The 22,813-nt window shown below is 47.3% G+C and overlaps 1 protein-coding gene across 7 annotated transcripts in view; it reads right to left on the bottom strand.

The window, feature by feature from the left end:
* Nucleotides 1-1,639: 1,639 nt before the first annotated feature.
* IRF2 (interferon regulatory factor 2) overlaps nt 1,640-22,813 on the bottom strand; it is an 86,978-nt gene continuing 65,804 nt past the window's right edge. For all 7 annotated transcript variants that reach the window (XM_047856790.1, XM_047856789.1, XM_047856791.1 and 4 more), the window contains exons 7-9: nt 11,944-12,108; nt 4,336-4,382; nt 1,640-3,017 (exon numbers count right to left, since the gene is read on the bottom strand). In XM_047856790.1, coding sequence (XP_047712746.1) covers nt 2,709-3,017; nt 4,336-4,382; nt 11,944-12,108 — 521 coding nt within the window. In that variant the 3' untranslated portion in view covers nt 1,640-2,708. The remainder of the gene's footprint in view (nt 3,018-4,335; nt 4,383-11,943; nt 12,109-22,813) is intronic.

The following is a 22,813-nucleotide window of genomic DNA, read 5'->3' on the forward strand; positions in this document are numbered from 1 at the left end:
AACAGAATTCTGTTTTCCACGGCCATGGATGATTATCTTTGAGACTCCAATTGTGCATTTCCAAATCCTGAACTTTCTTTCACCTGGTCAGGTTCTGGAAGTCTTGGTTACAACCACAGAGGTGGGGGACGCAAGCGGGGGTGGCGCAGAGCTGCGCAAAGGGGCAGGATGTGAGCTGGCTCCTCAGAGAAGCAAGCTGGGAAGAGAGAAGGGGACGGGGACCAGGAGCGACCCACACCCCAGTGACTGCCAGGCCACGTGGCTTAGGGCCACGTTCTGATACGATCTTTTTTTTTTTAATTTATTTTACAACGGGAGGACCAAATAAAAGGACTTAGATACAAGTCACAGAGAGCTGGACTCCTCTATTTAGGACTCTGAAGACGAGCAGGTTCTCTGGGACTTTTTTCACTAAGAAAGTGAGGCTCACCCATGAAATTGAGGTAAACACACGGTCCACAAAGTGCTCCTCGCAGAAGCAGTCAACCATCCAGATGTGGCATTTCAACACATCAACCAGGAAAATGCTTCGGTTAATTTCCGTTCAGAGCTGGATAATGTTATGACCACTCATTATGTCTGTAGCCACACATGGAGAAAAGCATAAAAACAGCTCATTGTCCTTTCATTGAAGGAACCTTTTCAAAAATTAACTTGGCAATCTCCTCCACAACCCTGGAGGTAGCAGACAGGCAGCTAAGCCTCAGTTTTCGGATTTTGTAGACATCTCGGAAGCAGGAGAGGTTAGCGCAGTGGCTTTGCCAAGGTCAGGGATACACCTTGAAATGACAAATAGGTGATGGAGTCTGGAGTTTTCTCATGCAAAAAGACATGTCCTATGTACTGAGGGCAGCTTCTCGGTCTAAGGGTCAGGTCCTGGAATGAGGACTGATGTAGACTAGGAACCCAACAGGTACCTCCTGTTACTGAAAACGTCTTGCCCTTGGGCCTGGTGTGTGACATAAATACAAAATTTTCGGGGGCGCCTGGGTGGCTCAGTAGGTTAAGCGTCCATCTTTGGCTCAGGTCATGATCTCACAGTTTGTGAGTTCGAGCCCCGGGTCGGGCTCTGTGCTGACAGCTCAGAGCCTGGAGCCCGCTTCAGATTCTGTGTCTCCCTCTCTCCCTGCCTCTCCCATGCTCACACTCTGTCTCTCAATAATAAATAAACGTTCTTAAAAAAAATTTTTTTTTAAATACAAAATTTTCGTCTTATGTATAAGCCTATGGGGAAGAACAGGAAAAGCACAGAGGTGGGGAAGGAGGGGGGGGAGCACGTAAATGACTGCCTCCACAGTCACATCAGACTTGGGCTTCATTCGTACCCTTGATTACTACCCATGTGACCTTGAGCAAAGGCATTTTAAAAGTCACCATTTCTTCCATGTGAGATGGAGAGAAGTCCCTATCCTGGACACAACCTTGATGAGTGAGAAAGGGAACTCCTGTAAAACACGCAGCCTGGCACCTGGCTCACGGTGAGCCTTCGAGAGAAGAGGCCATTTGGTCCTCATGGTTAAGAACCCCCCGGGGTTTCTCGTGGTTGAAATGGGAGAAAGTTTTGATGCCCAAGAAGCAACGATACTTGGCCAGCCCTGTCCCATGGTGATGCTCCCAAGTAGACACAGACAAAGTCAAGCATGATGCCCATTAAAAATTTAACTATATATCATATTCATTTATTATCAATCCACAGGATAATTTGATTGCTACATGAGCTCATAAAAGCTTTTTCACCTTTACAAAATTAAAAAAAAATGTGCCACAAGGATGTAATAACAACTGCTGATAAACAAGAAAAGGAATCTTAAAATTATAAATTTGCTGTAGAAAAGATAAAAAACAATTCTATTTTCTTTAGAATTTTACCTTGAATAAAATATTCCCCTGTATAAAAAATAAAAAAGCTTGCTCTGGTTAGAATTAGAATATTTTTGTCTTCAAATCTGGGAATTTGCATAATATCTCCATGATAGTTTTCCTCTGTACCGCGTGGCATTCAAGCACAGCAGATTAGATTTTCTTTCTCTTTCTTTCTTTCTTTCTTTCTTTTTTTTTTAAAGCAGTCTTAAAAATGGGACATCTGTGGAGAAGCTCTTTTTCTTCTTCTCCTCCTCAGGGATGCGGAACACAGCCTCTGTGGGGAGGACAAGGAGGAAAGAAAGTGGCGGGGACGGGCCGGGAGGCAGGACACAAAGGGCCGCGAAGGGGGAACGCTGAAATGTGCCGTGAAATAGAGCAAGATCACAAGAAGAAGGTCTATCTGTAAGTGCTTTAAGATAAGGTGCAGAAGCAGACTGCAACGTCGCTAGTGCTGCCCTATGTACATATTCACAAGAATACAAAATTCCAGCTAGTTCACATTTTCTCATCCGTTCGGAGGCATCCACTCCACTGTGCTGGCCTTGACCGCAGGCAATGCAGCACCGCGCTGCCCGTGTGGGTGTTGGTCCTATGACGTCCTTGAACTTGAGGGAGCAGCCCTGGGAGATCCAGCAGGCTCTAGAGACACGCGTCTACCAATGGGCTGGAGTCCTGAGTTAAAAAGAAGCTCCAGTACTGGAGTTGGACACAGCAATCAATGTTCTATTGTCAAGGCTTTTTCCCTTAGATTTGTCTAAGATAGGTGTCAGAGAGAAAAATAAAATACAAACAAACAACAAAACACAGCCAAGACATCCCAACAACCACCGGGGGAAGTCAAAGGCTTAACAGCTCTTGACGCGGGCCTGGGTGATATCTGACGTTTTCTTGATGACGCTGGCCCGCGTCTCCCGGTCCGGCCGACTGCTGCTGGGCGCTGGGGTCACGGAGGGCGGGAGGGGGAGGTCTGGTAAAGTGGGCCACGAGCTGTTGTAAGGCACCGGACAGCTCTCCTCTTTGATGGTGACCTGGAGGTCAGGTTTGTTGGAAGTAACGAAGGTCGCCATGCTGGGCAGCAGGTAGGTGCTTCGTGTCCCCATGTTGCTGAGGTACTGTTTGCCTTCAATGTTCCTCTTCCGCCAGTGTGGTCGTCCCTTGCAAAGAAAAATAATCGAGAGATACATCTTTTTTCTTTGCCTTCTACCGAACGGCTTTCTATAAAGAGGCACCACTGTTCCCACGTGTCGGTGTGTTAAATGAATTTCTTAAGAGGCGTGGAATGAACAGAAGCTTAGCGTCTCGACAGCCCTCAACTGACATCCATACCCAGCTATTCACATCCCAAGCAATGGTTTCTCTTCCCTTTTTATCAATTCCCATTTACTACCTCCCAGAAAAAACAGGCAAGACTGTTCTATGAAGGCAGGAAAACAAGGCAGCAACTTGGGTTTCTGGTTCCCCTCTCCTCCAACCACCCAGCCTGAGCATTAGGTTAGGTTTTAGGTCATCATGGCTGGTCTGTCATAGAGACTTGGTTCCTCACTCCTGGTCCAATCCAATCTGTGAGTCAATCTGCGTTTTCAGAGAAAGGGAAGTGAGGAACTCGGAGGGTAGAAGCCCTTCCGTTGTCTTCAAATGGATATAGCTTAGAGCTGCAGTGTGCTGAGCAAACGGGGCCTCCAAGGTGGCTTCGCTCAGAGGATGAGCTAGAATTTCTGACCTTGAAGAAACAGGGTTGGCATGTGAGCATCTACGCTTCCTGTCTTTGCAGAATTCCTGGACTCTATGTGAAGTATTTAGTACACTGGGAAATGACGAATTAAAAACAACCATTAGTCGGTCAGTCTCTCTACCTCAAATACAGACACAAAGCAGGCCCTTAGCAGGAATGCTTTCCATCACATTACAGCCGTTTCCTGCCATTGTGTGAGCCCAGCCTCGAGCAGGGAAATGGGAAGCAGGCGACTGGGAATCCAGACTGAACACACATCTAGCCTCGGCGCCGATCACAGAGAGAGGGGACTCCAGGTAAAGGTGCCGATACATTTGCTTATTAGCACTTTCTGACAGTTACTTCCGGTCACTGCTCTTGGCCACTTGGACGTTCTATTTCTGCGGCTGAACTGGGATGTTTATAGTGGTGAGAATATCAACAGTTCCTGGCCTCCACTTGAGTTTCCTTTTCCTGCCGTCATAGCCTCTTTTTCTAATAGTAACATCTCATTCTCTTGCCTCCCATTCAGGTCCCAAAGCTTAAATTTAGAATTCAAAATCCCAAAGTGTGGTCAATTTCATGTTATGTATATTTTAAGACACACACACACACACACACACACCCACACAATCCTCCAGGAAACTCATGATCAAACGCAGAGCAGCTTAACCAGCAGCCGGGACACCGAGGTGCTGGATGGGAATGAGAATGGTTCCCCACAGCGTCGGTTGGAGCCGAGTGGCGGCCGCCATGCTTACCTCGGCGCTCTCTTCATCACTGGGCACACTATCGGTAGTTTCGCTTTCTGTTCACAGAGAGAAAAACACAGGGCCATCATTCCTGCCGCTCCAACTGTCGTGAGGCTCAGGCAGTATTTGAAAAATATATCAGCACTTCTTCCTTTTTTTTTCCCAAAAGAAATGGGTCAGCGAACTCATCTTCAACCCCTTTGTAAAGTTAAGCACTTGGGACTCAGGAGACATTGCAGTGGATTTTATGTCTCTGATTTTGGCCCTCCCGAGAAAAGTTTTAGAGTTGGGGGTAGCTCCCTTTCTGGGGGCCAGGCTATGTTTTTTCATGGCCGCTGCCTCCCAGGATGGGGTGTTGGTCCCCAGGATGCCAATCTGCTCTCCGCTCCCTGCTGCGTCTGCCTCACCCCCTTTCCTCAGGGCCGATCCATCCACACACCCTACTCGTGCTTTCTTTCCATCCCTGTCAGTTCATTCAAGTCCCGACTCAGAGCCTTCCTGGATTACCCCCACTTACTTGGATCTGGTCCTTTACCTCATGTCCCTTTCATACTTCTATGTTGGGTTTATAAAGTTACATCTCCCACCCGGGTTACTGTGGTGGACAGATGCTAGGGGGGCTCCCAGGATCCTCATCTCCTTCCTGGTGTTTACTTGCTCGTTGGGATTCCCTCCTCTGGAGCGTAGGTGGGACCTGAGACTTGGTTTGAAGCAACAGAACACAGTGAGCGATGGGATGTGTGTGGTTACGTTAAGGAGGACCGAATGCTGTCCCGTGAGGAGACTTTCTCCCTGGCTGGCTTTGAGGAAGCCATGTTGGGAAGGTTTGCATGACCAAAAAGTAAGAGCTGCCTCCAGCCAACAGCCAGCAAGAAACTGAGGTTCTCAGTTTGCCAACCTGCAAAGAACTACATTCCCACCCCCCCAACCATGTGAGCTTAGAAGAAGACTCTCCCCACCACTTCCGTCCTCAGACGACCTAGCAGCCCTGGATCGCACCTTGACCACAGGTCTGTGCAGGCAATATGCTGAGCAAAGAACCCCACTAAGCCATGCCTGCGCTCCTGACCCTCAGAAACTGGGGCGGGATAATGGATGTGTGTTGTTTTAAGCCACTGAGTCTGTGGTTATGTTGTGCAGCAACAGATAACCAATTGGGTTGCCATCCCAATTCAGCCTGCCAGCTGTGAGACACACAGCAGGTTATTCAATTTCACAAAATGCAGCTTCCTCATCTGTAAAACAGGAGTACTGACATCTTCCAAAGAGGATTGAGTGATGAATCAGCGAGAGGATATGTGGGAAAAGGCCTACCACAGGGCTTGGCCCACAGCATACACTCAATAAACGATAGCACACCTTTATCCTGAGTTCATCAGCCTTGCTCAACACTGGATTTGCACAACACGTAGATTAACACAGTCCAAGTCAATAGCAAGTGATTGATCACACATCACCTGTGCATACAGGATTTTTTTAAAGAAAGAAAAAAAATTAAATTAAAATGTTGAAAAATTATTTAAAATTTATTTAAAAATAAAAAAATTAAAATAAATAAATAAATAAATTTTTTAGGTAAAAAAAAAATTTTCGTTTTTAAATAAAAAAATGATGGCGTGCAGCTCTTCAGTGTTCGCAGCATGGAGAAACGAAAGCACAGAGGGCAGAGAAATATACTGACCCTTAGAGATCTCGGAGTCTGGGTCATTCATTTACAGACAAGGCCTAGAGAATGCATAACAATGTACTTTTCTAGAGAGCTGTGTCAGCCGTGCTGGTGTCTTTGCACGTGGGTCTTGTTCAGCCCTGACTGAGATCGTCAGTCGGGGAGCAGCTCCTATTACCATACCGCCCCCCCAACCCCCCCGCTTATGCAGAAAAGCTCATGTGTTCTAGCACCTTCTACCTCTTCCCATCCTAAATCTACTGAGGGACTGGCCTCCAGTCTCACATCTGGCGGGTGGCACAGCCAGGACCCCAATGGCTCCAGCCCAGACGAAGCCTTTTCACCCACCCGGAGCACCGGCCACAGAGCAGGATCTCGATGAAGTCAAGGTTAAAGAAGAAACGGATAAACTGGGCCACAGGTTCGTTCATTCCTTAACCAGACAAATCAAGAATGTTGACCACATTGGGCCCACCCTGGAGCCTTTTTACGCCTGGATCAGCCACTGTCCTCCAGTGACTGTCCCCCAGCCCCCCACCCCCAGGGCCTGAGTGATCCCCGAGGGCTGACCAGGAGCAACTAGATAGGATACGGGCCTCTCCTCTCCTCAGATGGACAAGACTTCCCTCCCCAACTGGGAGCAACAGCCACCGGGACAAGGCTGGGCCTCGGCCGCTAACGACGCTGGCTGGCAACACCAGGCACAAGAAACGTTTCCACACAAAAACAAGTTAAAAACAACAAAAAAGGAAAATTCCCCTGCTCACGGAACCCTTGGGCTAGCTCGGTCTCCCGAGGAGGCAGGAATCAGTATTGCCACTCCCAAGAAGAATGAGGAACAGAGATGTTGAGAAACCTGCCAGAGTTGTGGCCTGAGTCAGCACAGAAGAGAGAAAACAAAACTGTGCGTCTGAGCCCAGGGCCCCGGGCACCGAACGCAGCAGCCCTGCTTCCTGAAGCTCTCCTCCTCCTCCAGCTGAAATTTCAAGATCCCCTTTCCATTTTTAGGCTTAGCTTTCTTTGTGCTCCAAAGCCAAGGTTTCTCTTCCTTTCCTACATGTCTAGACCCCTTTTGCTCCTAAGTACCCTCCCTAAATGCCATCATCGTCGGTTCCTTTCCCCTTGAAATAAAAAGAAACAAACAGATGCCAACAGGCATGTGTTGGGGGCTGGAGATATGTGAAAATGAGCAGTTACCACCAAGGTTCCGGGATTCCATCACAGCCCGAGCCCCAGCTGCGGGACAGGTTGGAAGGCAGACCCTGGGGAGACTCCTTGGGAAGACCTCGCAGAGACCATGACCACCATCAGAATGTTAACTGCCTTTAAGTACCCAGTTTTCAACTGCAGGGAGACGGTCTGAGACAAGAAAAGACATACGTGTTCTGAACTTAACGCAAATGTCAGTGGAGAGCATGGTTTCTAGATTAAGATCACTTCTGAAGTAACTGCATTTCATAACACTATATAACAACAGCTCCATAATAGCAAGCTGAGATTTTTTAGTTGTCTAAAAGAATGGCCTTGAGTGCCTTTTACCTAGGAGCAGATGGATGCGTGAAGCTCCAGCCTGAGGACCCAAGACCCTTCTCTCTGGAATAACTACAGCTCTTCTGGCTGCCCCAAATCACCAGCTCACAGTGTCTTTGAGGTGCACACAGGCCCATTTTCCTCTGTTTCCTTGGTTTTCCTCACCATTACCATTCTCAAGAACCCCCCCCCTTTTTTTTAATGTTTATTTTTTGAGAGAGAGAAAGAGAGAGAGAGAGTGCATGAGCAGGGGAGGAGCAGAGAGAGAGGGAGACAGAGGATGCCAAGCAGGCTCCAGGCTCTTGAGCTGTCAGCACAGAGCCTGATGCAGGGCTCGAACTCACAATCCATGAGATCATGACTTGAGCCGAAGTCAGACACTTAACTGACTGAGCCACCCAGGCACCCTGAGATCCTTTTGTATGTGACAAATGTGTTCATTGGAGCTACTGCTTCTGGGTCAATGCTACTGCCCAATATCAGCCTGTAGTGTTATTTTGTTTTCCCTTTTGATTAGTCTGGATTTGGTTTTTTACTGGTTGTGAATACAATGGGATAAAAAAAATTGGGAGTTGCTTGACTAGCACTAGTGACTAAGTACGTGCAGGGGTGCCTGGGTGTCTCAGTCAGTTGGGCGTCTGACTTTGGCTCTCGTCATGATCTCATGGTTTGTGGGTTCGAGCCCCACGTCGGGCTCTGTGCTGACAGCTCAGAGCCTGGAGCCTGCTTCAGATTCTGTGTCTCCTTCTCTCTCTGCCCCTCCCCCACTTGTGCTCTGTCTCTGTCTCTCAAAAAAAAATGTAAAAAAAAAATTTAAATAAAGTACGTGCAGAGCGGTAACAGGTACGTGAGTAGCTCATTTCAACACGGTGGTCCCAGTTTCCCTGAAAGTGACTGGTGAGAGGGAAGGGGGTCAACCCTTGGGTAGGCTGATCTCTGAGGTTCTTCTTCCAGAGCTGTGGTTCTAGGATGACACTAGTCTTGGGTTCCCACTCCACTTTAGCACAGTTTTTACTGTCCATACACCTCAGGAACATTACGGGGAGGAAAACAATATGTCTTTACACAATATGTGCCATGTGCAATCATGCAATATGTGTAATGTTAAAGCCTTTTTGCATGCTGATACCCTGGTATATTTTCTGGAAGGCTCTTATTCCATAAACTTTATTAATAAGATTGACAAGGATTTCTTTCCCTCCATCCTTTGCTCAACTCCCTGGAAAGCTCAATCAAAAGATTCAAATCAGAGTGTTCTTAATTTCAAAGCACTTTTATCTTTGCCCCACCCAACCAAATGCAAGCCTACTATGGTTTCCTTAAGGAAGTCTTCACTGCCAGTTCCAGGTCAATAGGCAATTTCCATTCTCTTGGTTATAACCAATCAATCCTTTGTATTATATTCTCTTCTCTAACTCTTCTCCATCCTCTCGTCCAGCCCTCCACAAAATATTGCTATGGCTTTCTTTTACTAAACCATCAATTACCTAATAAAATCCTGGTGCCATAGATACATCATGCAAGACGCCACTTTATAGTAAACCTTTAAATATAAAATGACCGTCCTCCAGAGTTTCCCAAGGTTGGCCTTTGGGATTATCTCTCCCCAGGGTGAAAGTTTTAAGAATCCAGCAAGAATTTTATATTGTCTTCAAACATCCAACACAAGTACCTCCACTCGAAGAAACCACCTCTTTTCTTGCTCGCCACAAAATTTAGACAGACTTGCAAAACTGAATGTGGTTTTGTAATACTACTGGATTAGATTTCAGTGATCAGTGAGGGTAAAAAAATAATAAACAACAGCCTCCGAATACCAGTTTCCTAAACAAGTGAATGAAAATGGTTGGAGGAAGTCGACAGTTGAATTCCAGTCCAAACAAAGGAATCTTATCATGAAAACACAAACAGCCTATCCTTCTGGGGAACAGAAAATAAGAAGAGTGAATTACAACCAAAAAGCTGCCTCTCCTAGCAGAAAGCTGTAAAACTCCTGTCGAAAAGACTTAAACCAGCCACCATCCGTAACAGGTACATTTCACATCTGTAAGCTCCAGAAAAGCAGCCGTGATGAAACATTTTGGCTCTAGCCAATGAGCCTCACTCCAAAAGGTTCTGGAGAATTCAGACAATAAAAACAATGGAAAGAACCAAAGGCCAGACAGAAAAGCCAGGCTCCAACAACACCCCCCAGCTGCCTGCCAGCCTGCACTGGAATCCTTCTTTTCAAATCTATGCAAATATCCCGAAAAGGGTAATGAAATTTTCATTTCTCTCTGCATGAATCAGCTGTCCTTGGGATTCTTCTGTTAAGGCAAAATGCCACCGAGGGAAGAATAGCAAGAAAATGTCTTTCCGGAATCCTCAAGAAGTCTTCGGAAAGTCTTCAACAGATAAACAGAAACATCTATTCTAAAACTACGACCCTTAAAACAACAAACCCACGGGGTGGAATAATGCCTGTAGCTCATGATATAGAAGAAAGTCACTCGTTTTTAGCCATAGCTATGTAAATATAAGCAAAGTAACCTAGTGTTATCTCAGCTGTAAAATTAAGGCATAAACATGCTGTTCTGCGTCTTCGGTGGGTCCTTGAGATCAGGGCTGTGGGTGCACACTGAACGGAAGAACCCTGTGCAGCTGTCCAGGGCAGCATAACAGGGGAGGGCGGGCGGGGTGGGGGGGGGCAGTTAAGAACAGGCTTTGGGCACCAGCCACATGTAGGTGGATTCTATCTGTTTTACCAGTTGTTCGTCCCCGGACACGCTGCTTTACCCACACTGGCCTGAGTTTTGTCATTTTTAAAGAGGGAATAAGGATGATACCCAGGCTGACAGGGTTATTCTCATAATTAAACAAGTCAGCTGATACCAGGCCATTAGCCCAGTTCCCGGGGCACGAGAAACTTGCAGCAAATAGTAGTTATTCTTCCTGGGGCCTGGCAAAGACCATAAAGGCACATGCAGGGGCTCAAAATGTGACAAATAAATAATGACAAGCTTATCTGGTTTGACAGATTAGAAGGTTCTTGTAGGCAAGGTTTGATCTCACATTCATTGTATGTTCTTAGCACAGAAGAAAGGTAGGCCCTTGAGGGCATTAAAGGAAACAAGTCAATCACGAGAGGAGGAATACTGTTTGATTCCACTCACATGAGGTACCCCCAACAGTAGCCAAGTTCACAGAAGCAGAATGCAGAATGGTGGTCGCTCTTGGTGGGCTTGGGGGAGGGGACCGGGGACTTCGTGCTTAATGGGGACAGAGTTTCAGTTTTGCGAGATGAACAAGTTCTGGAGACCGATGGCGGGGATGGCGACGACACAACACTGTGAAGGCACTTACTGCCGCTGAAATGTGCACTTAAAGGTAGCAAAAATGGTCAGTTCTGTGTTATGCCTACTTAGCCACGATTTTAAAAAATAAGCTTAAAAAAAAAAAAACCCAAACAAACCCAGAAAGTTGATGTTCAGGAACTAAAAGGTTAGGTTAGTGGCTGATAATTCACAAGGAACCTGTCATGATCAACCCAATTCCAACACGACTGTGTGTCAGTCACGGGAGCAGCAACCTAACTAAAGGACACTGGGAAGGACTCCTCAACATTTATGAGAGCTGACTGTAGCTATTCATGATAGGACCTCTGCTTTCTTTTTGTAATGTTTGCAAGCAATAACATTGACTCAGGATTTGTATTTCCTAATTATAACCAAGTCCCCCCAAAATTAAACAGAGATCATCAGAGAGTATAAGATGATGTAATGTTGGCAGAGAAAGGACTCATCAGTTTGTTCTGTAAGGATCGAAGAACCAACTGAAACTCGTTCTAATCCTATGACCGTCTGAGTCTATTCCTGGGTCATTATGTGGCCCTTCCCTGGGGAATCAGATACCTGGCCTGATTAGAAGCTCTACTAAATTGAAAAAGAAGGGGAAAATATGTGGAAACAAGTAAACTTGCCGGGGTGGAATGAAGGTCCAGGTCTCAAGGTTGAGTTCAAGTCCTGACCCAAACCCTCCCTGGCCATGTGACCTAGAATAAGTGTTTCACTTGTAAAAATGAAGGAGCTGGAAGAAATGGTCCCCGAGGTTCTATCCAGTTTTTGGTCAAACTCAGATTCCACCGAACACACCCTTCCAGATTTCTGCAAACAAAATAGCCTTAGATGTACTACTTCTCCAAAGAAATAGTATTTGTTAGTCAGGCACAAAGATGTTATGGGCGATCAAGTAAAGAAACGCTATGGCCATGACTTCTGGGAACAAAAGTACCCAAGGAGATGTTCATTGAGACAATAAAGCCAGAATAATTCCCAAGACGGAGGAGAGATCCTCTGCTGTGTGGAGGGTGGGTGGCCCCACCCTGAAGGGCTGCCCCACCTTGATCTGTGCCCAGTTCCAAAGCTCCCCTCCTGCCCCCTTACCTGCATAGGAAGACACGGGGGAAATCTGCAGAGGGTAGAGCTCGCTCATGCTGACCGGCTGTTCGTCACTCTCGGTGGTCACCTCTACAACCTGGCAAATGTCCGGAGGATTAGTGACAATCTCTTGATCCTCGATGTTGCTGTCCAGATGTGACTGTCCTACAACTTCAAAGAAAAGACAGCCATCAGGCGCCGATGCCTGATTCATGATTCTAACGTGTGCTCTCAAGAAAGAAAACCTTCCCCCAAAAAGCTGAATGGTCAGGAGTCAGATTCTCAGTCACCACATGTCATCGGCCATGAAACTGAAGGACAGCTTTAGCTTTGGGTTAATGTCTCCAGAGAAGCAGCTTGCCAGTAACCTGGCTCCCCAGGGCTATTTCCAGCATGCTGGCCAATGGTGCTTACATGTGGCAATGTCCCAAACTCAATCCAATCACAGCCAAGCCTGCAGGACTGGAGGCTGCATCCAGACCTAGCCCCAGGGCCAGAAAGACAGTGCTTTGAACTTGACCCATTTCTTTCCTCTGTTCTTGCTCTGAAGGAAGCTGTTGTGCCATTTTCCAGGTCCTGGGTCCAGAGAGATATTACCAAATGTTATTATTAAGGAGAAAGGACCACCAAAATCCACTCCATTGTGTCATGTCCAGCTGTGGGTGCTCTGTTCACACTCCCAGCCCCTTCCTACCCTGCAGGCAACATGACCACTGGGTGGAATATCTGAACAGTGGAACAGAATGGTTTTCCCAGCCCAACACACATTGGTAGCACCAGCTCCCCAGAACACTGACAAGATGATTTCCGACCACCTTGCCTCTGAATCCTGCCTCAACTTCCTTTTAATCAAATCTTTTAGTTTGAGGTCATTATAGAGTCACATATAGTTGGAAGAAGTAATAGAGAGATCCTGTGTGCCCTTTATCCAGTTTCCTCCAATGCAAGCATCTTGCAAGATTATAGTACAATTCCTGGGGCGCCTGGTGGCTCAGTCGGTTAAGCATCTGACTCTTGGTTTCAGCTCAGGTCATGATCTCATGGTTCACGAGTTCGAGCCCCACATCAGGCTCTGCACTAATAATGCAGAGGCTGCTTGGGCTTCTCTCTCTCCCCTCTTTCTGCTCCTACCCCACCGGCATGCTCTCTCTCAAAATAAATAAACTTAAAAAAATTAAAATTTAAGACTACAGTACAATACCAGGATACCGACATTGATAACATTCTACGCATCTTGTTCAGATTTCCTCAGTCTTCCTGTGCGTGCGCGCGTGTGCACGCGCGCGTGCGCACACGCAATTAGCTTTCTGCAATTTTATCACTTATGGAGTTTCATGTTTGCCAGCACAATCAAAATACAAGACACACCCATCATCACAAGTATCTCCTACGTTACTCTTTTATATCTACCTTCCTTCAGCCTCTCTTCCCCATGATCTCTAACCCCTGACATCCACTAACCTGTCCCCCATTTCCATAATTTTTGTCATCTCAAGGATGTTTCATAAATGAGCTCACACGGTAACCTTTTTATATTGGCTTTTCATTCAGTGTCATTCCCTAGAGATTCACCTAAGTTGCTGTGGACACCAACAGTTGGTTCCTGTTCACTGCCGAGTAATATTCCCCGGTGTGGATATAGCACAATCTGTTTAACTCTCCAGCCACGGAAGGAAGAGAGAAAAGGCACCCAAGAGGCTGGGGAAGGAGGCCGTTTTCGTGTTTTGGCTGTTACAAATAAGGCTGCTATGAATATGCGTGTTCAGGTTTTATATGAACCTAAGTTTCCATCCCTCCGGGATAAAAGCCCAAGAATGCAATTGCTGGGTCGTACGGTAACTTCATGTTTCATTCTACAAGGAACTGCCAAACTCTGGCTTGACGTGGCTGTACTGTTTCCCATTCCCACCAGCAACGTACGGACGATCTCAATTTATGCACATTCTCGTCCGCTTCTGGCGTGGCCACTATTTTTCTGTCAGCCACTCTGATAGGTGTGCAGTGGTATCTTACTGTGGTTTTAATTTGAATGTCCCTAAATGCCCTCCCCTACTTTCAAAAAGAACTGACCTTAGACTTCTGTTGGCAACTGACTGGATGAAATATCCCTGAAAACCGCCACCAATAAACCCATGGAAATAACAAAGGAATAAAAGTGTTTTCCCAAGGGCCTCAAAATACTTTGCCGTCACAGTCAATGTTTTACTCGTGTAAGTTATTTTAACATTTCCACCCATGACCATGACAGGCAAACCACCATCATCCTATGATCAACTAAGAAACTAACTCAGGCACAGAGAGGTAGACTGACTTCTCCAAAGTCACACAGTTTGTGGATTATGTACGGTGTCCATGTCCCTCGCATCTTCCCGACCATCAGGGTAGGCAAGAAGGCCGCCGTGTTCCAATCTTCTTGAGAATTTGCCATCATGGACAAATGCTTGTTTTAACCGCGCAAAGTATTTTCATTGCTCCGGTATTTTTGTTTAGAAATGAGTTCCTGTTTTAATTGCTTTTTTTGGAGGGAGATGAAATGACCAGCCCGACGTAGGGAGAACATGACCTGATTCTACTCGGAGAAGGCTTGAGAAGGGAGTGAGAATTCTCGGGTTCTGGAAGGAAGAGAGGAAAAGCATGCACGAGGCTGGGGAAGGAGATTTGGGGATGTGATAACCATCCACAAAGCCACAGCATTCAGAAGGGAAGGGAAATGGAATGTTGTCGAAGTTCTCCTGGAGGGGATAAAATTAAAGAAGAGGAAGGCAGACTATATATGGCAGGCAGACTCCCCAATTCTTATTTTATCTTTGGACTATCCTATTTGAGCAGGAGAGCATCAATTATGCAGTTCACCAGACACAGACTGAGTGCTGACACTGACCTCTCTCGAGTTTCTTCTGCCTCTTCTCGCACAAAATGGCAGGAAAACGAGACTTCCCAAGTCCTAAAACCAGTCAGCAGATAGAAGCCAAACGGGGCGTGTGCACAAGGAGGGCTGGCTACAAGTAATACCCTGCACACCAAGGCAATTAGGCTCTTCTATGAATTAGATTTCCATCGAAGCCACGTTAACTTCCAATACTCCAAAATTCAATTCTCTCTCGCAATGTCATTGCAAATAGACGGCAAGCGAGCTGGGACTGTCCCCAGTGGCAGCAGCTCAAAAGCCTTCCTCTCTACAACAGCCCCGCAAACTCTCTGACCACGAACTCTCGCCCTCCCAGCTTTTGCCCAGAATGCCCGACTCGGTCATTCAACATACGGAAGATTTGCTGAGCACCTACTTCGTAGGACAACTTGTCACATACTGGGGAGGGGCAGGACATGACCGAGCCAGCAAGGGCCTGGTTTGTGAGCTGTCTCATAGGGCTCCTGGTCAGCACAGAAGGCTCGAGAGGTGAAGTTTAGGACAGTGTGAAAAGAAAAGACAGTAGAGAATTTTCTCCCAGTGGGAAGGATCAAAGGCTTCAGTGAGGCAGTAACACGGGTTGGAAGGGGAAGGTGAGCAACAGGCAGCATTCAGAATGCCTCTGTCTTTCTGGAGCCTTTTCCTGACCATCCAGAACTGTCTGACCTCCCCTTCCAGAGCGCCCCTCACTCGCGGTCCCCACTGCTCGGCCAACACTAACAACATGACATGACCTGGAGACACTTCCTGACTTTCTGCCTCCTACTGCAAGTTAATTCTTTATGTCTCCTTTTAACTTTTTATTTGGATGCGTCATCTTCGCCACCAAATTGTGGCTCCTGAGAGAGCCGAGAACTGGGATTAGAACTTTGTGTATCAAGTCGCAGCCCAGGCTCGTGGCTGATGTCTGAGAGCAGCTAGTGAATTTCTGCTAAACAAAGAGATGAATGAACACGGCAAGGCTCACCGACTGGAGCCGGAGTCCCAGAGGAGACCATGGCCGCTTGCAAAGGCCGGATGTGACAATGAATGTTTCCTAGCAAATGTCAGGACTTCTGGCGAGCCGGGCTTTTTAGAACCTAGATGAAATGATGAAGATAGGGCGGGCCATGGTTGCCAGAAGCTGAGGGTAAGGGGAGGAAATGCTTAGGGGCAATAAAATGTCGTAGGTCTTGAATATAGTGGAGGTTACACAACTGAGTGCACCGGCCAAGAAGAGGTTAATTTTACATTATTTCACTTAATATCTGAACATCATTGAGGTCCCAACCCGTAAGATTCCAGCCCAAAAGAGAAACAGGGAAATCTCAACATCTGAGATGCTCTTTGGATGTGCTTTAGGCACAACCCCCAATCAACTGACCAATCTCTGTGTCTCTCTCATGAGTTCCCCAAACCACTAGCCTTTGCCCCCCGTAACACCGACTCCTGACTCCTGACACCTGAAAAGACGGCAAGTAGCAGAACTGTTAGCAACCCCTAAGGCAAATAAAGTCACAAGTGGCACCCTGCTAGGCACCTGAATATCCTCTCCGATAAGTAATCGTACAAAGCCTCAGGCTTCCCAAGCACTCATCTTTGCCTTTCCCACTCACCCCGTACGTCCCATCTATAAGTCTCCACAGCCCCATGAGGAAGGCACAATTACTGTCCCCATTCTAGACACGAGGAAAAGGCATCATGAAGACTTAAATATTAATTTGAGGCCAGACAGCCAGTAAGTGGCAAAACCAGCAATCAGATTCCACATTCCCTGACCCCAAGGCTCAACTCAAGCACTCCCCGATATGGTCTCCCCAGCTAAGAGAGCTCAGGAAATTCTGACTGGGCGCCTCTGGCTTCCTAATAAGCCCATCTGAGGATAAAAACTTACGCATCTCACCTTAATGAGACTCTGGGCTCATAACCAGCAGTGAAATTGCTTTTCAACAGCTCTATATTGGGTGCCAAGGAAACTCTCCAATGGTTGGAGGGGCTTGAAATCCACCAACCCTCTCCAGCACATCGGGGAAAGAGTCCCCCACAGCAATGTAATTTTATCTGGACCTCGTTGCTAAGAATTACAATATTATTCGTGGCTGGTTACTGATGAGCCAGTGTGGTTCCTTAAAGGGTCATCCCAACTTTATTAACAATTGTTGACTTAGTGGAGGGCTCCACCTGAGAACACAGTTGCCCCCATGCCTCACAGAAAGCTCTTAATAGCAGAGACTATTAGAAATGAAAACAAGGGCCTCTGAAGGCGGGGAGGCTGGGTCCTACCACTTTATAACTAAAGAAAGCTGAAACCCAGAGAGGCCAGACAAGTAACCGCCAAGGTCACCTAGGTAGCTGCAGGGTCGAGAATAAAGCTAATTAGGGGAGGGGGCACCTGGGTGGCCCAGTCATTTAAGCATCAGACTCTGCGCTCACAGTATGGAGACGACCTGGGATTCTCTCTCTCTCTCCCCCTCTCTCTCTGCCCCTCCCTCACTCCCACTGTCTGTCTCCTTCAAAATAAGTAAATGAAACGTTAAAGGGTATCAGAGGGCACAGAAAATCAGGCCATCAGTGTGGTATTACGGAGAGAAATTTCTTCTTGGTCCTGTCTGAAAGTCTGAGAACTGAAACCGTTAATATTAGCTGTGACGATGAGGCACAGATTGGAGGCTACTTTTCTTACTCAGATCTTACTTAATCACAATATTATTTTACCACCTTCTAACTACACAGTGACTTTTCCACTAGGCTCATTTTGTGCTCTCAACAACCCCATGAGGTAGGCAGGATCAGTATTATTATTTCTACCTTATATTTGAGGACATGGACTCTCAGCGAGGTTAGGGAGTTTGCCCAAGGTCATGTGGCAAATAAATAAATAAACTAAAAAATCTGCAGAAGGAGGTCTAAAACCCAAGTCTTTCTAATCTGGGGTGTGTGTGTGTGTGTGTGTGTGTGTGTATGAATAAAATGCAGGCATGATCTGGGACAGATGTCCAAGAGCAATGGTGGGAAAGACCGTCACTACAGGGTTAATAATTTTAGAGAATGGAGTTCTGTCCTCGCACAGGCCAGACGGACCCCCTGCAGCCTGCACCCACCTCAACCGGTTGATGTAGGTCAGGGTGAAGCACGAGGGTGACAGGGCCGAGAAAACAGCACCACACGTTACCATCAAGGGGAGCAAATACTCCGCCCCAATAAAATCTCAGGAGAGTTGATCAATACATCACGAGGGTCAACAGTCTGGGAGCAGAAATGTGGGTGAGACGTGCCGGGGTAGCAGCTTACGCTTCCCAGCAGAACTGCCAAACGTCCGTTTCTTTCTGTGCTGCGCTGACAGAGCCCTAAGGGCCGCGCCACAGTGACAAAGCCAGAGCCACCTCGCTTGCACGCTGGACAGGCACGTGGAAGTCACAACATGCTGAATCATTCAAGTTCAAAACCAAATACATGGGGCGCCTGGGTGGCTCCGTCCGTTAAGCCTCCAAACTCGGCTCAGGTCATGATCTCGCGGTTCGTGGGTTCGAGCCCCGTGTCGGGCTCTGTGCTGACAGCTCGGAGCCTGGAGCCTGCTTCGGATTCTGTGCCTCCCTCCCTCTCTGCCCCTCCCCCGCTCACACTCTGTCTCTATGTCTCTCAAAAATAAACATTCAAAGTATATATACAAATAAAAGGGGTGGGCAAGGACCAGGTCACCAGGACTCTGTGGAGACAAGAGAGACTCAGATCTTCGTCTTGGGGACAATGGTGACTTGGCGAGACGGGCATTGTTTTTTTAAAAAAGTCACTCTGTGTGGAGAATGAATGGGGCGGGGGCGGAATGGAAACAGAGCGCTGCGACAGCAAAGGTGACTGGGACTGGTATCAGAAATAGAAAGAAGGGGCCGGATTTGAGAAACCCGAGGAGCTGATGGTTAATTATAAATGAGGTGGGAGTGGCAAGGCAGAGGGGAAGGTGAGAAACCTTTAGCCTCATGAAAGGATGGCAGGTTTCTTGGGCAAATCCAAACTTCTTAAGGTTGAAAAGACATAGCTCAGACTACTGCCGGAACTCTGCACGCTCATGGTGACGGAGAGCGTCCCGCACAGGCCCATCTCTGGGACCAGGCTTTTCCAGGCCGGGTCCACCGGAGAAACATAAGGTGCACTATGGGTTCTGGGTCTGGGTTCACGTCTCACGCGGGGGTTCATGTTGCTCTGCGTTTTCTAGTCCTAACAGAACCGGATGCCTTGTCTCGTGAGGGGGTGAACAGCTCAGCCCTCCCAGAAACAAGCAGGAGGCGCAGCCCCCCCACCCCACCCCGAGAAGGAGCACGGAAGACCTTCGCTCCCTCTCCCTTGCCAGGGAATGCCTTCCACCTAAAGGTCCACCTCACGGGGCCCCTGAGAGGCTCAGCTGGTTAAGCGTCCAACGTGTGATCTCAGTTCAGGTCATGATCTCACAAGTTAGTGAGTTCGGGCCCTGCACCCGGCTCTACACTGACCGCTCGGAGCCTGCTTAGGATTCTGTCTCTCCCTCTCTCTGCCCCTTCCCCTCTTGCACTCTCTGTCTCTCTGTCTCTCTGTCTCTCTCTCTCTCTCTCTCTCTCCCTCTCTATATGAATAAGTAAACTTTAAAAAATATGAAAAAAAATAAAGAGCCACCTCAAGCTATTATTTATCTTGTTGATGAAGTTTTGTTGTTTTTTTTTTTTTACATCTTAAGCACCAGGAAAAACAGCAAAAAAAAAGAAGGGTGAGCAAAGGAGCTGGGAAGAGATGAAGACATAATTCTACCGCCTAGCACCACCTTTGGTCGACCTCAAAGCGTTAGGAATTCTGGTGCCAGAGGCTGCCAACCTTGAGTCGTAACCATGAGGTCCTCGTGGGGACCCACGTCGCGAATCTGCTCTCTTCCAACGCAGGTCCTTCCTGGTGATACCTGAGCTCCTAAACTTGCCCGAAAGAGCTACCAAGCTTTGCTTCCAAAGCCAGTCAAACTTGGAAGCAATTACCAAAAGAAGTACATACATCCCATAAGGTGCATTTGGGCAGACAAAATCCAGACAAAATTCAAATTACATTGTTTCCTAACTGTTATTCGTGACTAAGGGCTGCTCGATTTACTTTGGAGCAATGAATAGCCTCCTCTGTTACACGGCAATCTTTGCTTTATTGAAGGGTGGGGTTACCTTTTATCAAGAAACACAATGGGGTTGTAAAGCACTGCCTGGGCAAGTCAGACAGAATGTCCGCACCTGCAAACTTTTTACACTGGCCCGGAGATGATTTCAATACGGCTCAGCAAAAGCGCTGCTAACCTGGGCAAGATGCCAGGGCGTATTGTCAGAACAATTCAACATGTTGCTGGCGTCTTCCGCTTCCGAAAAACAGAAGTCCTCCCCCCTCCCCCACCCCACAAGACAGAATTCAATGCTAAAGAAAAGTAAAAATAAAAATAAGGGAGTTTTTTTCCCCCCCACTCCTTAAAAGGAGAGCAGGGGTGGGTCTTTGGGCTATCTTATATGCTAACCTGTGTGTTTAATCAGACAGGAGAGATGGAACATTAAAAGACAAATCCCGGGGCGCCTGGGTGGCTCAGTCAGTTGAGCGTCTGACTTCAGCTCAGATCATGATCTCACAGTTGGTGAGCTCGAGCCCCACATCGGGCTCCCTGCCGTCAGCCTGTTGGCGTGGAGCCTGCTTCGGATTCTGCGTGTGTGTGTGTGTGTGTGTGTGTGTGTGTGTGTCTCCACCCCGCCCCCCAATTGCTCCCTCTTTCCCTCAAAAAAAACAAATAAGTAAAAAGACAAATCTTAAGTATTGAGACACGGTGCTCCCTTTTGCTGTGCACCACTAGGCACATCTGAAAGTGCATTCAGCAGTTATGGACAAGAAGGCAAGCCCAGGACCCAGCCCGCCGACGGCCACAAGTGTGCGTGTGCCTGTAAGCCTGCGTGTGACTAACCACTATCATCTCTGGCAACAATAAAAGTCAAACAGAACAGCAATCAAGCGAGAGTCCCTGCGTCCGGGCCACGGTCCGTTCCCCGTTTCTCCTTCTCCACACTGAACTGGATTCACTTACAATAACCTCTACCCTGTCTGGAATAAAAATGTACTGGGTGGCTGGCCTCCACTGACTTGGCGTATTGATTTTCAATCTATTTCCCTACCTAAGGGCTTACGGACAGTGTAAAAAATTGCTCTCACATCAAGTACTCATTTCAGTTCCCAATTTTAACCCTATCAACACAATGCTTATAAAAGGAGAATGAAAACATCTGGAAGTTTTCCTCTTGGTGCCTAAACACAAAACTGGAATGAGCCCCCGGGTTTAGAAACAAATGAACTGAACGCGAGAAACGGTGTCAGTTTTCAATAAAGCGTTTTTAAAAGGTTAAGAGAAACCGAATCTCTCAAATTCCACAGTGGCCTCGGAATCAGAATCCCTGGGTCTCTCACCTCCGTCCACAAGTCACACAGGCTGGGAATGGCTAATTAAGGATACGTGGGAGTGGAGACCAAAAAAAATCTGTGAAGGGTTTAAAAGTGGAGACAGAGCTACTGTTAACAAGGACCACCAATCACCCATTCCTTTAAAATGCTTGTATGGACCCACTTGGTATATTACTATACACCGTTGTGAGGGCCACCAACGAATTAAAGATATTCAAACTCCTTTTACTGCGTCCATTATTTTATTATTAGGCCAAGGAAGAGACTCGTGTAATCAAGTTCTACACCAAACCGGGCCTCCAGTCTTTGCCCGGAAGTAAGGAAGTAATGACTCATTAAATTAGCACCAGCCCCTAGAGCACTAATCCTACCGAAAGGGCAAAGAACAATCAACCTGACAGAGAATTTACATGCCAAAGACTCAACCAAATGTTTAAGGGGGTAAAAAAAGGCCAGAAAAACCCCTCTGATACCACTCTGGCTTTCGTTTGCCATTTTATCTGAGGCTGAATTCACCGCATAAAGGAAGGGTAGCGCAAAACCCACCAGCTCCCTGGAAATAGCTGAATCTTAAGAAAAAGTGCCTGGAGTCTTGGGAAATTAGCTGGCTGTTGCTGTTTCTTTTTAAAGGGCTCAATGGGGAAGGCTTCCCAGAGACCGCCTGCCTGCCTGCCGAGGAAGGGAAGCCTGGCAGGCAGGGCCATTATCTGCCCTGATACAGCGAGCTCGCAACATATGCTCCCGTCCTTCCTTCACACTGCACTCTGCCAAAGCCCGCAGCGTTCAGGGGAGTCCCTGCATACATCATCCTACTTCCCAGTCACCAGAACCCAGGGGGAGGGAGGGGCGAGTGACATTTACAGCATCCATCCGTAGCCTCCCATCAGTACTCAGCTAAGGATCCAGAAACGAAGGTACCTGGACAGGAGGTTTGCTCTCATAGTTCTGCGTGATCTCACTGGTTCTTACCGGCATCAGAAGCCCTGACAGGCTACAAAATAGGGAAGGGTTTAAGGGACCCAAAGGCGCCTGAGGGCAAAGCCTGGTTGTGGATTCTGGGGCTGGAGCTGGAAGACAAGGTCACGGGCCTCCACGCCTGCACAGAACCCCCACCGTCCACTCAGTGCAGTGGCCCAATGGGACTTGGTTGAAATGAAATTCACAATGGTCACCCTCCTGCCGAAAACCCTCCAAGGAGTGGTGTTTACATTGCAGGTGTATGTAAAACGGTTGTGCACTTTACTGTTATACTTCAATATAAAAATATATATATATTTGGGGTGCCTGGGTGTCCGACTCCTGGTTTCAGTTCAGGTCACGATCTCACAGTTCGTGGGTTTGAGCCCCGCATCGGGCTCTGTGCTGACAGCTCGGAGCCTGGAGCCTGCTTCAGATTCTGTGTCTCCCTCGCTCTGTGCCCCTCCCCCACTCGCACTTTGTCTCTCTCTCAAAAATAAATAAACATTAAAAAAAATTTTTTTTAATAAATAAAATAATAAAAATTTAAAAATACGTATTTTTTGAAACATACCCTCTGGCAGTTTGGGA

Source organism: Prionailurus viverrinus, chromosome B1 (genome assembly GCF_022837055.1).
Source record: "Prionailurus viverrinus isolate Anna chromosome B1, UM_Priviv_1.0, whole genome shotgun sequence".
Classification (NCBI taxonomy): Eukaryota; Metazoa; Chordata; class Mammalia; order Carnivora; family Felidae; genus Prionailurus; species Prionailurus viverrinus.